We start from the raw sequence: 17,113 nt of genomic DNA, 5'->3' as shown, positions 1-17,113 counted from the left end.
AAATCTGACTAAAACAGAAATTTTTATTGGTCCCACTCCCGTGCAATTTCGCACAAGGTAAGTTTTACTGTATATTATTACTACTTTCAGTATATTACCTACATCCATGCCCATTGCCCATGCTTCTATAGCGTTTAGAAAAATAACTAAACCGATTAGTAGAATTTTTTGACATTTCTATTTAATAAAATAAAGACGTTCAATGTAAAAAATCTTTTTAATGAATAAAATATTATTAGGCTGATTTAAAAACAATTAATTACGTTATTTTCGAAAAACTATTAGCAACACGTGTTTTAAAGCATTAAGTTAATATTTGCATTATAAAACAGTTTTCTATTAATATTCATTGATTACATTTACAAAGAATTCATTCTCATAAAATACTAAAACTATGGATTTTAACCACGATTTTGTAAAACCATTGACCTTACTTCCTTTTCGACTTAGAAAATATACGTATTTTAAAAAGGCAAATATCTTCAAGCCAGTGCGAATCTCAAGTTTAGTCATGCTAAATATTGGAACAATTAAGTAATACACTTTTAGTATCTATAATATATAAAGTGTAATAAAATTCTATTAATGTGTTTGCAATTTAATTGTAATATTGTGTTATGAGTCATGACAATGTTTCTGTCATGATTAACACAAATAGTTTTCTGTAAAATGTTTGTACTTTTTGTAAATATTTTACTCAATTGATGTCCAATCTTTATTTTTCGACAGGCCACTATAAAATTTAATAATAAAAATAAAATGATAAAATTTAAGTATCCTAAAAATAATTGTATTTTTATTAATTTTGTTTAACTAACAAATTATACACAGATTACTGGTTGGATATTATGGTTTTACATCATTTGGTGTGGTAAATTATATCCGGTTCAAAAAGAATCTATATCAAAAATATCCGGCTAAAAAAAAATAATGTAAAATACAAATATATAAAAATTATAATTAAAATTTTAGAAAAATTATCTATAAAAATGTAGAATATTATAAAATATAATAAGTGGATGGATGGTCCACCGTCTACCTTATAAAAAGATTACTTTATATGTAGAAAACGGTAGGAAAAACCATGAATAAACGAATTTAATCTGCTCTCAACGATTTATCAGACATAAATTATTATTGAAATGGAGATAGCCTAATATCTGTTTTTTTGATTTTAGTATAGTTGTACCTATACTCGTATCTAGTCGTATGCAAACGTGTATTTTGAAAATAACGTTAACATTTAATAATGCCTCTTACATTCGTAAAAAGCCAAAAGGCATAAAATATGTTTATAAATAAAGGTTTTTTATATAGTATTCATAATGTGTATGAAACAAAAGTAGTAAGTATGGCATTGTATCGAGTATAAAATATTATTTACTTTTAATCATCTTGAACAACAACTAATATTTTATCTGACGTTTTTAAAAATGATGAAAATAGAATTATAATTTCTAGATATTTGTATTTTATATTAATTTTTTAATTGCCTAAAACAATAATTCATATTTTACCTGACGTTATCAAAAATTATGAAAATAAAATTATGATTATAATTTCTATATACAGTAGACGCCGCTTATAAGACTCACTTTGGGACCAGCACAAAGTGAGTCTTATAACCGAATGAATCTTAAAGGCGAAGTGGAAAAAAAAAAATTAATTACGTATTTATAAATTTTATTTTACTACATATTTTTCTTTGATTTTAATACATTAACACATATTACATATTATATACTTTATTATTGAATAAATTTAATAATCCCAATAAAAAAAAACTAAAATTATAATCGTTATAATATTATCGTTGCGATAAATGTGAAATTTTATCTGCGATAAAAATTATTATACGTTATAAGATACCAACAGAAACTAGTAATAATCAACACGAATATTATTTCATTTTTCAAAACCAATTTATTTCTAAATTATAACCAAAAAAGTTTATTTTCTAGTATTTATTTTACGAAATTTGAGTCTTATAACCGAAGTGTTGAGTTTTAAAACCAATCTTTTTTTAATGTATTTGGATACGTTCGGACCGTTCCAGACGATTTCGAGTCTAATAAGCGACTGAACCTTATATCCGTGTCTTATAAGCGGCGTCTACTGTATTTGTATTTTATATTATTATTTTTTATAACTGGACGTTTTTTTAGTCGGATATTTTTGATACAGGTTCTTTTTGAACCGAACCAAATGACGGGTCACTGATGTTACTAGTCTATAGCATACATAAGATTGACTTTTCTTCTTTTAATAAATAATATTTTATATTTTATAAAGTTAAAAAAGTACAGGAATATTTGGTACGAATTGAAGATTGCTCTAATCAGAAGTAACAGAGTAATGGGGTACTTAGGGCCAGATTTACACCTAGGACCGAGAGGCCCGGACCTTGGGCGTCAAATTTTGTAAGAAATAGAAAAAAAAATATACATTTTTATGCATTTAATATTTATGTAACTACATAAATTAATATTATATAATATTTAAAAGCATAGAAGTAAATCCATGAATTTAAGAAATAGATACTAGGTACATTTTTTTTTTTTTCTTGGGATTGGGGTAACATATTTAAAAGGACCTAGAGTAGCACCTGTTCTAAATCCAGTGCCGGCACTGGAGGTACTACTGTTAAAAAAAAAAAAAAATAAAAACAATAATGGTAATTGGTTAAAAGATCTTGAAAGTTAAAATTTGTTTTTACAAATTCCATCACTAAACTTATTGGGTTCAAAAATTAGCAAAATATACATGTTTTAGTATAAAATAAATCTACTATAAGAATTACTTTATTTTCGTAGACAAGTTTAAATAAACATAAATAACAAAGCAATAATGCAATAATGATAAAGATTATAAGTAATGTAAATAGTATAAATAACTTTCATTTAATATATAAAATAAATTAAGTAATAGAATTATTCAAATTATCAAAGAGTTGTAAATATAATTAAAGTTATAACATGTAGCCATTTAATCCGTTGATATGTTATTCAGTATAGTAATATTTTCAAATTCATCCAATAATTCTTTGATAGGTTCATTAATAATTTCTGAATCAATGTATGTTAGATTCTGTAAAAAAGGTACACAAATAATTAATTTTTTAAAAAAAAAAAAATGGTTATACAATATTTTTCTAGTTAAATAATTATTTTTACTTCAGTAAATAGTAATTAATATTTGTAGACAATTTAAAATTTAAATTTTTAATTCAATAAAATATACTTAAATTAAAATTTAAAAATATAGAGATAACAGATATGTGGAAATTCTAAGAAAATATTTCATTAAGTTTTTTTTTTATCATACTAGATAGTTATTAGATTTTATATTATTATATAAGTTTACTATCTTAAGTTCAAAAATATTTGAAAAAAATCATATATATTAGATTAATAAATCATCTAAATGTAACTAACGCCATTTTCATCAGCAATTTAGTTTTAAACTAAAACATTCAATCAATCGGTAATTTTGTCTACCTGATTACAATGGTAAACAATGGTTTTAAAAAAAAATTTGAAACAGGTGTAACATTTTTAGATATCGCACAAAGTTTGATTATGTTTTCGATAAGTTAAAAACAATAAATACTCTATCTGTAATTTATAAATTATATTCTTATAAAATCTTTCCTCTTTAATCACTGTTAGTTTGTATAAACGATTCTAATTCAGAAATAAAACTATTCTAAGCCCCTTAAAACGTATAGCAGTATTATTTACACTTCATTGAACAAAAACTCCACTCATTCTAGAACTTAATGGCAATAATATTTTCTGGTATTTTACTATAAAATATCTAGGAGTTATCTATATAAAAAATTAACTTGGAGCCTATACATTTCTTTACAACTGCAAGAAAGGTACCGACTTAAAATACTATATTCTTTAATTAATCATTAAACTGTCTTAAGTAGGAAATACTCCCCGCTTCTTTACAAATAAATTCTACAGATTTTGGTAATCTAGGCTGCTCCCATTTAAGATAACTGTGTCAAAATTCATACAAATAAAATTCAAGTTTTCCAGTCCAAAGTACTATAAATAATATTAAATACACAGGGGTTCTTAGAAACTTTTTTTTCAAAACTAGATTGTAAATAAATTTATAATCTGTGAAAGCGAAATACACAATTATAGTACATAAATAAATATATGTCTCTTTAGTTGTTATTAAGACATACTTATTTGAAAATCACTTAATTGATTTTTAATTTTATACATAAACAAAAATCATAATCACAAATTAACTAAATTTTCATCAATTGATATAATTTAACTATATATCTAAATGGTTATATTGTTGTATGCACTCTATCGTGTCTTATCACTCTATAAATATATTAAAATTTTAGACAATACATTCTTTTGATAAGTGGACAATGTAAAAGTGGTTTTAATAACAAATACATTTTTTTAGAAATAAATAATATAGTATTAAAATTATTGAAAATAAAAATAAAATAAATAAATATTAAAATATTCGTTCCATTTTCTTCAGCAATACTTTAAATAAGTCAATAAAATAGAAAATCATGTGTGAAGGTGAACCTAAATATTGTCAATCAATGACTAAGTATACATTCAAAAATAATGGCATGCAGGGAAATAGTTCTAATTTTTATTACGATTAAGTCACAGTAATGAAAGTATAAATCACTTAGCAGAGCACATACCACAAGCATTCTGTAATTGCACATAGACCACAATTTACGGTTAATTACGTATGACAATATAGTTCATTTAAAATTACTCTCAATTAAACAAGATATTTAATTAAATTATTTCATAAACAGTTGTAGTATATAATAAAAATACCTCTTTTTGGAGTGATGTTGTAGTGACTCCAATGAAAGCAGCTATACTAGCTGGTTCATATACTTTGTGTAAACATCTCTGTACATATGGAACAACATCAGTTGAAAAACAAATACAAAGTCGTCCAAATATTTTTTTTGTCGCCCTAAAAATTATAAATCTATTAAAACTTCTATTGAAGTAACATTACTTATTATTTTAATTCTCATTATAAATTTAGAATTAAAATTTTTATTTTTAGATTCACCTATTATATTATCACAAATAGCTTTAGGAATACATAGCGAGCATAATTTGAATGTGATAACTTAATTTACCTATATATTATTTATAATAAAATTTAAAACTTAGTGTAAAAATAACAGAATTTAAATCATTATAAATACTTATTAAATTATGTTGATTTTTACAAAAACATTTTAAATAATATTTTTTTTCATTACAGAAATACTTTATTTAAATTGTTTACTTAAAACAACTTGAAAATAATTAATCTATTAATTTACAGTAATAGCAAAAGGACAGAGTAAATTTGATTACCAAATAAATGTAAGAAATTTTTTCTTATTTTAATTTATACTAAATTATAATAATATAATTAATAATCTTTACTTCATCGTAGTTTTTAAAATCGTCTTGGTAATACATAGAAAATAATGCACAAGATGCATTATGTAATGTAGTATGTAAACATTTGGTGATTTCATCGGCAGCTGCATATGGTGCATACTCTCCTAGGTCATTGAGAGCACTCATTACACCATTACAAAATTTTGCCAAAGGATAATATTCAAATACAGGTGATGGTATATCATCTACCTAATAAAATACATATTTAAATATTTATTGAAAAGTATTAGGTATTTAGATGTCTTACTTCATCGTGAGTTTGGTTCATTCCAACATTCTTAATTTTTGTTTTTAAAAATGTTTGTAAATCTGTTAGCCAAGTCATTTCTGTTATTTTTAATAAGTCTGAAAATCTTTTTACAGTTACATTGATAAACACAGGTGCTATGAGACCTCTGAAATCAGCTCCAATATGTCCCAATGATTGCCCAAAGTACATACATTGTGTGAAGATTGTCTCTAATGATGATGGTCGACAGTTTGGAAGGTCTTTTTTAAGTATATTAATAAACTGACATACCTAAAAAATATATTTTAATTTTTTTATGAAACAAATCATAAGATAATATATTAAACATATTTTTATAATGTTAACTGAAACCTTTTGGTTTGTCCAAGAATAATAGAACTGTAGTTTTGACGATCCAGCATCTGAAGAGTTATCTTCAGAGCAAAAAATTAGGTTATATTGTGTAGCTATATTAGAAAGACAAGATCGCGATACCTCAATAGTTTCTAATAGGTGTTGGCTGTCTATAAATACAAAATAATATTATTTTTCTTCAATAATATGTTAGTAGAAAATAATTTACTTACTGCTTTCATCAGGAATATTTTCTAATTTAGAATTAAACCACGCATTTCTAGTCTGTAAAAACTTAACAGCCAACTGTTCTTCACTTAATATGTTTAAGGTTCTTAATAGTCGTACAATACGCATACACAGTGGTAATTCCAAATCAGTTCTCAATTCTTGACAAAGTGCTGACATCAAAGTTAAACGATGCTTTTCTACTTCATCATCTAATAACTAACAATATATAACATTTAATAAAATTTAATTTTACATTATTTATTAAGGCATTAAATACTAACCTTCACAGCTGGTATATTGTTAGGTAAATGTTTAGCATGGTTTGCTAGTTTCAGTGCATCTTCATACAATTTATTTTGAATACAGGATAACATGAGCTGTGGAAGTTCAAGAGCATGATGCATGATACGGGAGTTCCAAACCATAGCTAAAGTATTACGATGGCGTTTTTCTTTAACATCTGCCCACTGATGTAACATTTCTTGACATTCAGTTTTAAGTTTTAATAAATAATTATCTAATGTGATAGTTTTACGTTGTGTATCATCAAATTTATTATACACAGACTCATAACAACGTGAAGTCTTAACAAATGTTTTGTAGTTATTTAATGCTAAATCTTTAACCATTTTAACAATGATGGCATTTTTATCTTCTAATGACTTATGTTCTTTACCTAAAAAAAAAAAAAAAATATTTGTAAATTTAAAAATTTAATTGTAAATTATAACAAAACGTATATTAGGAGTATATACTTAATTCTTCTGCAGTACACTTTCCAAGGTGATCTAAATAATTTTTGATGTTTGGATCAGTTTTCACATCATCTGAAATAATACAAATATAAATTTAAATTAAATATTAAAAATAAAATATAAAATATAATCAATTACATAAACAGTAAGTTAAGTAGTTAAGATATAAGTATTAGGTTGGGCTATAACTTTGTGTTTATGTGAATTCATTTCTTTTAAATTTCGTTTTGGTTTGGTATATTAATCGCTAAAAAATATATAAAATGGAACTAATGAGTCAATAGGCCAAGGTTTTGAACAAAGACTTACAAAATTATAGCACTTTTAAGATATTAAGTATTAACTGAAGTTGTACCCGCCCGTGCACTATATCGATAAGTATAATATTAGAATTATTAGATGAAGATAGTTAATTAGAAAATTGAAATATCTGGTAAAGACTGTAATTTACTGATTAAAATATTTTCTAGAAAATGACTTAATACATTATGAATATGGAACATGGTCGAATACTTGGAACAAATTTCAATTAGGTAGGTAGGTATGTATTCTCAGATTTTAACTGCAGAATAATATTACAAACAACTTTATATCTCATAATACTTATACCTATCTGCTTGTTGTTCCATTAGATAGGAGTCGCTTATCCTAATTACCTGGCATTCCGTCTGGAAACAGTAAATCTATCAATTGGCTGTCCATAATGTGAGCGCCTTCTGTCTTTATCAGCTTCAAAAAAATAATCCCAGAATGTCACCAAGTATAATAACGATTATAGTTAATATTGAAAAATTTTAAGTCAGAGCGTCATATTATATGCTTAATTTTGTTACACACAAATATGATATTAAAATATAATATTATTGATTATTATATTATAGATGTTTAGATTATTTAATGATGATGTTGACACTATCTTCGACTAGCACATCAACAACGAATACAATATTATCACACGTCGCGTAGTTGTCTGTTATCTTTAGGTAACCAACTGCATTCACCAATCATCAGTCGCCTGACCACGACCGCGTGCGTGCTAAATCGGCGGCAGATACCGCGCGCGCGGGCTACCAGAGATTTAAGCACGCTCAGTTTTCGTCTGAACGCGCCGCGTGCCAGTGTTCCTTTCCGGTAAGGACGTGTATTTTTTGGGTTTTTCCTTTTTTTGCCTAGGTCACGGATTACGTTATTTTCTCTTTCAAAATGAAACTTACAATATAATCCATTTCGTAACATGTGCAACGGATAGAAGTTTTCCAAAAGCTGCAATTTAGTTTATTTATTTTATCTGCGTACATCTTCCAATAATTTTTCTCACGATGGTGGCATGGACAAACTCGAAAAGGAGTTTCAATATTTTCATAGTGACAGGTAAGATTTTTCAAATTGATTTTGTAGTAATACAAAATGTAGACGTTAATAATAGATAATATAATATTATGCACATATATTGGATAGCCACATGCATATTTATAATCTACTCTATGCATGTGTATGTCTAATATAATATTAAATCATAAGAATTTTAAATTTTACAGTTTAATCGATTTTTTATTTGGATACATTTTTTGACACTAATGTTTTTATTTTCTTTCATCTTTAAAGTTTTACGCTAATTTCAAAATTTTACCCCATAGGCTATATTCATAAATAATAACGTTAAAAGTAGTGTCAATGGGCACTTCTTTCCCTTATACTGTTAAACTTAGTTAAACACAATTTATTATTGTATTATATTTGTCTACAAATTGTACATTTTTTTTTTCTATATTTTTAGTAAGGGGAAAAACATTATGATTTGGTAATATTTTCTTAACAACTTGTAATTTATTATTAAATTCAAAGCTTATATGTGAGCACTATATATCATTTTATATTGTGTATTATTATAATAACTATGCAGATAGTTATTCCTGAATTATCACTAAAATATTTTATATATATATATATATATTTTTTTTTTTATTGAAAACGTTGTAAAATAATAATGTTTAAAATGCATTTGAGGAATAATCTTATGCTATAGGAGATTAAAAAGTTCTAAGTTCTAAGATTATACTTGCCTAGCTTTTAAATATTTATAAAGATTGAGCATCTAAGTATTTGTAATAACTATATATATTTAGGACATATTATTTAGTTTTTCATGGTTTTACTAACATAATATTTTACTTGAAAAAACAATGATATTATATAATAATATTTTTAAACGGTTTAAAAAATAAAAAAATAATATCAAACCACTATTTGCACGCCGTAGGTGTGTACGCTGTATGCTTACATTGTACAAATTGGCAATTGCGTACTAAAAGTATCTAATACCTGAAGTATCTCCATTGAAAATGAATAAATTATATACTAGTCAAATAGATAGGTATTTATTTTAATAAAATTATCTAAAGTACCTACAGGTAAATGATATTCAATTTAATTTTTAATTATTGTGCAATTTTATTTGGATTCTTTCTGTCATATATATTATTATAGTTGAAAAAATGGAACGTAAATATATTGGTGTACTATGGTTTCTCAAAAATACTTAGGGTAGTAAAGGACTTTAAAATCAACTGAATAATAATCATTGGATAATAAGTTTAGTATTAACATCATCTTTTGAGTATTTAATATTTTAACTATACTTTAAGGTGTATAATTTTTTTATATTTTTAATAATGAGTATTTCATACCACTTTAAACTTTATACCCCCTCGATTATAGAACTTTTAGCAATAGATTATTTGTAATTTTATTTCTGAAAACCATACTTATATTTCTATGTTCGTGTACCTTTATATACGTCACTATTAGTACTACCCGTAGGTATCTATTTTACCAATGAAATTTTTCTTTATAAAATTAGTTTCTTTCACCTTATATCAGCTGCGAACGTAACCCCAGTAAGTAAACGTATTGAAATATTGTATCAAAAATAAAACTGTTTTAATGACTTTAATTTGCATTGAGTGTATTTGAGTAATTGTTTCGAACGATGCGTCGTTGCTCAAGCGTCCGTACAAAATCGAAATGAATATGTTTTAAAGCACGGCGCGGCGTAAGATGCGAAAACCCTGTTTTCTGAGTGTATAAATGAACGATAAAACGTCGTTAGTGTCACTTTGACGATGGCACATCTTTGTATGCCGTCCCGCATATTTATTGTTTATATTATTAATTATTTTATCATCATAATTTTCATATCGTTCATTCATATATATAATGCTTCTGTAGCGGGTTATAACTTCTAAGTTTTCTATATTTTACGTATATTTTGTATTGGTTCTGAGTTTTTAAACGGGTAAAATGTATTGATGATAGTGACTACCTATTATTCAACATAGTGTAATCGTAATAATATAACTGAAATGTATTAAAAAAATAAAATAATTTAGACGCATTTATTTTATGTGAGTTTATATACATCTACTGGTTTGAAAAAAAGGAAAATTCACGTAGACATAATGTGAAATATACATCAAGACATCAAGTTTATAATATTATACCTACTTTCAATCCGATTATCATGGACATACTGATATACATTTGTTGTATTATATTATATTTCATTAATTATAACTACTGGATCTTCTTGGTTTAAGTGTAACTTATTTTATCTGCACTATACTCTTGATTAAGAGAAAACAATTAAAATAGTATCTAGGTAGACATCTATCATTTTTTAGTTTATAGTTAACTATCATCCGTGGATACAATTTGATTTGATGATGTTTGTAGGAAAATATGACTTAGGTTGTCCTGCATGGGCATGGCCGCATCAGTGGATTGGATAACGCATATACGTGTACGTCTAGTATTTATATGTATGAGTAAATTGTACCTAGGTAACCATTGAAGTAAAAATATACAATACAATTGATGAGTTTTATAATTAATAACAAAAATTAGGTCTAAACAATTGATAGGTTTTTGACACATTTTTTGTTTATTTTCCAGTCAAAAAAAAAAAAATTTTTATTTTGAAATAATGAGTATTGTTTGATAAATAAATTTTCCAATAGATACCATATTAATGAACTAATAGTAAATAATAATTTAATAGTAAATATGACATTTTTTCAGCAAACTTTTTTATCATAATAAACCATTTTAGATTATGATCAAAGCAAGGAATGTATTAGTTTTGAAACAATTCTATTTTTGTGTACACTTTTTTGGACAGGAAAAAAGTTTCAAAAGTTTTATACAACTCTATTATTGATTGAAAATTGAGACTACAAAGTACTTCAAAAGGTCAATTTTCGATTTTTTTATTACTTTCTATCACTTATTATTTTTATGCTTTGCTCTCACAATTATCATATACTATGGATAAAGTCTTCTTGTGCTTAGATCTTCTTGTTGCTTGACGGTACTTCTGCAGTAGGTGATTTTATTTTATCCAATGATATATATGTTTATTATTCTATCTAAAATGAATTTGCACGAGATAACAAATAGATAATTCTTATTTAAATTATATTTTTAAATGCTTATAAATATAAAAACTAAGCTATTCACAGAAAAAAAAAATCGAATACTTGATTAATATCTATGTTCTATGTATTAAATACCTATATATTATAAATTTTACTTATATTAACTTGTAAATAACTTGTATAAATGAAAATTTTTTAATCATTAAATACCTATTTATCGTAATAATTTGGTTTCATTAAGTGTCCAAAATACTTACAGTTTTTATTTATTATACAGCTATTAGAATTCTCAAAATATAAATATGTATTGCTGTACATTTTTATATAAAATATAAGATAAATACTTGCTAATAAATTACCATATAAGAAAATAATCTGGAATCGTTAGATTTTCTTCACGAGGTTATAACAAGGTTATTATAAATAATAATTACTAACAGGATGAACAAATAATATACCGAAGTTAAGGTATATTTTTTATTCATACAATTTAGAGGTATCTATATATTCTAATTTCTAATTTAGATTATAATTTTATCAATAACAATTTTTTTTTTAGCTAGATAAATATTTTAATTTTATTTTATGAACTAAAGAAATATATAAATATATTAGGAAAACATTGTTGTTTTAAATTTCTTTTTAGTTCTTTATAAAAAATTATAATTTTTAAGAAATAAATTATATACTGTTATTATTATGAGGTATAGTTAGCTTTTAAAAAATAAAGAAACAATAATAGACCACAAAAAATTGAAAATGTCTGAAACAAGTTTTATTTATGGTATTTCTGTATATTAACAGAACTCTATAGAAACATTAGAAACACGAGTAGTAGAGTACTTTAATAGTTGTATTAAACTTTTACGTAATATTATAGACTCGTGTTTATAATAATATGTGTAAATTGTATAAAAGTTGAATTATTTTCATCGTTTTACCAAGTAAATATATAATTTTGATGAATTTTAAAAGTTCGAAGAGTAATTTTTATAACAAATGAGTTTTAAAAACGAATTAATCAACTAGAATTTATATTAAGCTTAAAAAAAAAACTATATCGAACTGAATTATTTAATGTTTTAAATCTATTTGAATTGATATTTTTCTCAGATATTTTTTTAGAAATTAAACTATTGCATAGGTATCATTTAAGTTTTTGAATACATATAGGTTAAAAGTTTGACGCAGTCTAACACGATGGATTACTTTTAAAATCTAAAATACTTTTTCAAACTTATTTTATTTTTTCTATTTATTTTATTCTATCTGAAAATTTGCTCATTCGAAGTTAGATCCGAATTCTCTAACGTTTTTAACTTACCAGATCTCTTTACAGGTAAGTGACATTGCTAACTTTCTATATTAAAGATATTCCAGTTATATAAACCACTTATATCGTAACATATACTAATAATATAGTTGGTAAAATAAAATCCAACAACTATAGTTAATTAATCCAAATTCACATCAATCTTCTTTAGGGACCCAATTTAACGAAAAAAAATCAAATAAAAATAGTTTCATTAATTTTAATATTATACATAGATTTTAGTATAAAAATCTATGTTTATAATTAATTACATTATTTATGAAGCTCTGTATATTAATTAATATTTTAGTAGCTTTATTTTGCTTGTTATATATTTTAACTTAGTGTTACTTTGTTATCTGCTGTCTTAAGCTGTCTATATTTTCTTCTTTTTATTTAATTAGTTATAACACTAATAACTAATAACAAAAAATTGTTATACTGTATTATAATTTTAGTTAATAATTGAAATACTTTATAAAACTAAAAATAGATTAATGGACATTGCATATTTAATGTGATCACTGATCAGTATAAGTTTTTGAACCCTATTGGTGTTGAGTAAGATGGAAATTTAACCATTTGGCTGATGGCGTGACACCATAATCGGTTGTGTTTTTTTAGCAACAATTTTCATACAAAGAATTAACCAAAGTTTGCTCATGAAAATCTAATAATGCTTTTAGTAAAATTAAAGTGTTTTATCATTTATTTTTTACTGATAAGTTTAAAAAATGTCGTTTTTAATATGTATTAAATTATATACGTGTATTAAAATGTCCTACGTTTACTCCAAAAAATATGAAATGAATTAATTAACACATTTTTGCAGTCTCAATATTTTAAAAATTTCATCGTGTAGGTATAGAAAATAATAATTTATGTAATGGTAAAATGTTTAAGTTCCTATGGCTAATATTTTTAGGATTATTACATATTAACTAAAATTATTTTTTACTTTAAAATACCTATCTAATTTTATCTAAAATAAAATTTCTAATATCAATGAAAAAAAATGCTCCAATGTGTTTTTGATAATTTTGCAATGTTATTATAAAAATTTATTGTACTATATTTAAAATTTTTTAAACCAAGAAAAAATTTAAATCAATATTTATAGATAAAAAATTAAAATTTAATTTACGGTGGAGTATTTTTTTTAGTTTAAATAATTACCTAATATTTTTTAAATTATATAAAAATGACAAAAGTTGTTTGAGAGAAAACTGTTGTTTATGTTTGAATATCCAATATTGACAAAATTCAAATGTTAATTAACAGTTATGAGACTTGATAACAAATTTTTTTTAATTCCAACAAAAACAACTCAATATTAGGAATATTGTACAAAATTTCTAAACAACTGGTGTTAAAAATATAATGTTGGAAAGAGGGTACTGCTCTGCTGTACAGTATGTGTCTAGTGAATCATTGTTATGGGTATCTTAAATTTGGATTCAATGATATAATATTGTTGTACATTAAAATGCTACTTAGTGGAGACGATCTATTAGCCTATATTACTTTGTATTAAATATATATTTCATAATTCTATGTTTTTTTGTTATCGTTATTGAAATGATTTATTTTGTTAAAAGTATTACGGTATGGGTTGGTATAATTATATATAAATATATTGTATTTATTAAATTATTATAATAACATATATTTGTACCATATTGAGCATATTTTATTAATTTATATAATTAAAAATTTAATTTCATCTTTTTTTAAATACTTAAAAACAGTAAAAATAGGTTCGCGTATAAATAGATAATATCTTAAACTAATTAAAAAATACCATTGCGTATACAAATTTTCATAACAGTATAATATATATTAAAGGTCCCTGTGAATAATGTTTTTGATTTATGACAAAATCGTTAACATCGTTATTCATCGTTAAAATATGTAATTTGTTCATATTCGAAAATGTCTTTAATAATTAAAAAAAATACCAACTTGATCCAAAATTCAAGTTACTATTAGAAACTACGCCCATTATTGAAAATCGAAGTATTTTTAATGTTCCAAAAGGTACCTAATGATTGACAGAAAAGAAAAGGTGCCTAAATATAATATATCATCGTAAAACAAATACATTTATCGCTCAGATTTCAAATTTGTCTTGGTTAAAAATTTATGTTGCGTAAATATTAATATGATATTAATTTTTCCGTAATTTTCTTAGTTTTTCCGTATCAATTTGAAAAGTTTAGAGAATATTTTTTACTCTCCAATATATCAATTAGTTCAGAAAACACTTTTAATGTTAAAGATCAAAGATTTTATAAATGCTTCTAAAAACACATTTATAACAAATTCCTTCTTTCGAATTTTTCTATATGTAAAAATTGTTCTAAATACTTTTTCAAATTACAAATTTTTACTCAAAATAGATCTTAAGTCGGTCTTTTAAGAAACATTTTTAAAATTGTATTTAAATATATTCATTAAGAAGGTATTTAAAATAATTTTTTAAATACTGTTAATTTTACTTATTTAATTATAAAATTAAGTAATATAATTAATTTTCTAATAAGTAATTATAATTATTTAAAATATAAGTATCATTAAAATTTATAATTACTTATTTCATTTTAAGCTGAAAAATGAAAATATATAAAAATTTGTTATATTTGATTAAAAAATAAACGATTTTTAATGAAATTATAAAATAAATAAACGTTGAATAAATTTAATTAATTATAAATAAAATTATAATCAAAAAACAATCTAAAGTATAATAAATAAATCTTTTGAATTTTGAAAATTATTTTCATAAAAGTGGTTAATTTTTTAGTAAAAATACGTTCATGACAGTATTTAAAATACTCTCCAAATATTTAATTTAAATATACGAGATATAGTCAAATACTTTTACTTAAATAACTTACAAACTGTTTAAGTTCTACGCTTTTATTAGTTTTAGAATTTACTTCTATTTATTAATATTTAATACTATTATTGATTATTTATTAGATTTAATAGATTAAAGATTAATGTTTGTTAATTTTATAACTAGATTTAAATTATAAATCATAATTCCAAAATAATAATATCTATTTACCTACATAATTTAAATATTACTTTAAGTTATTATTTTTGGTTTTAAATTATATTTACCGCTAATAAGTAATATCCATATGATACAAAAATAGTTAAAATTTATTTATGCTTATGTTTTTTATTTGGAGATGTAAGTTTATTTCATTCGTTAAACCTTCAAGTCTATGTAAATGTTATGTGTGTGTATGTATGCGTTTGAATTAACGTCGTGTATACCTGCTGTTGTGCGTGAGATTACCGTTGCTGTCGTCAATTTATGTAACGCCGATACATACAAGCTTCTAAATGTGCCAAGCATTAACAGGGCTCACAAACATCGAATTCTGTAATGCATAAACTAATGGATTCTGGGTGTGTAATGGACTTTGATGACAGTATGCCTTAAATAACTGATTCCGGATTATTAGAGCGCTTTCATACTTAATGCCAGTTTTCGATTTCAATATCTTTAACATTAACATGGCCATTACGTTTAACGACAGATGATAAAAACTTATATTATTTCTGACAAATCATCTGGCAAAATAAAAAAATAAAAAACATTTAAAAAACTATAGTTGTATTAAAACTAATAAAAAAAAAAATAATTTACATACTAAAATAATTTTATGATTATTTACATTTCTTTCAATAAAAATTATTTAAAAGGTATTTAATCGATATTTTAGTAAGGATCGTAATTAAAATTCCCAAAAATAATATTATGCATAATTAATAACATAGAATATTATATTTTATAAAACACAGGACATTATAACTCATAAGTATTACAGTAAAATATACATATTCAAATATTCAATTGATTTTTGTGATAATATTATAAATTTTTTGAAAAAATAAGATGCCCTTTTTTATGAATACTATTACAAAATTTCAAACTAAACAATTTTAGTAATATTTATATAAAAATAATCTTACATAATAGAACGTGTTAAATAATTTATGAATATATTTATGTAAACAGTTCAACAGTTTGTAAACATATTCTATTTTATTTAAATCAAATTTAAATAAATGTTTTACACTTTTATATTATTAATATGAATGTAAGTTCAAAATACCGTAGTATAACCATTTCAGGTAATAAAAGAATCAATTCCATTTTAAATAATTAATGGTATTTTCGACAATTTTGTATCTATTTAGCAATAAATTGATTCGAAAGTTCACGCTGCCCGGACGTGGGCAATCGTTTGTAAATTACGACCTCTCCAATTAACCCTGGAATTATTTTTTTTAATGAATAAAGTGATTTTTATTAGTTA

The 17,113-nt window shown here is 23.7% G+C and overlaps 2 protein-coding genes across 2 annotated transcripts in view; one reads left to right on the top strand and one right to left on the bottom strand.

Moving 5' to 3' along the window:
* Positions 1–2,933: 2,933 nt before the first annotated feature.
* On the bottom strand, positions 2,934–7,923 carry LOC112601429 (conserved oligomeric Golgi complex subunit 8). The gene is given in 10 exon segments (XM_025349065.1): positions 2,934–3,087; positions 4,836–4,973; positions 4,975–4,980; positions 5,448–5,654; positions 5,713–5,985; positions 6,067–6,218; positions 6,282–6,495; positions 6,561–6,955; positions 7,035–7,106; positions 7,691–7,923. Coding segments are annotated over 10 exon segments (1,605 nt in total). The 5' UTR covers positions 7,737–7,923; the 3' UTR covers positions 2,934–2,985.
* Positions 7,924–8,095: 172 nt separating this feature from the next.
* Positions 8,096–17,113, top strand: part of LOC112601434 (fasciclin-2-like) — a 154,627-nt gene continuing 145,609 nt past the window's right edge. The window contains exon 1 of the mRNA XM_025349071.1: positions 8,096–8,405. Within this exon, the coding sequence (XP_025204856.1) occupies positions 8,354–8,405 (52 nt within the window). The 5' untranslated portion in view covers positions 8,096–8,353. The remainder of the gene's footprint in view (positions 8,406–17,113) is intronic.

This window comes from Melanaphis sacchari, unplaced genomic scaffold (assembly GCF_002803265.2).
Source record: "Melanaphis sacchari strain LSU unplaced genomic scaffold, SCAv2.0 Contig78_pilon_pilon, whole genome shotgun sequence".
In the NCBI taxonomy this organism is placed as follows: Eukaryota; Metazoa; Arthropoda; class Insecta; order Hemiptera; family Aphididae; genus Melanaphis; species Melanaphis sacchari.
The sequence above is the reverse complement of the archived record's forward strand: the minus strand, read 5'-3'. Positions and strand labels throughout refer to the sequence as shown.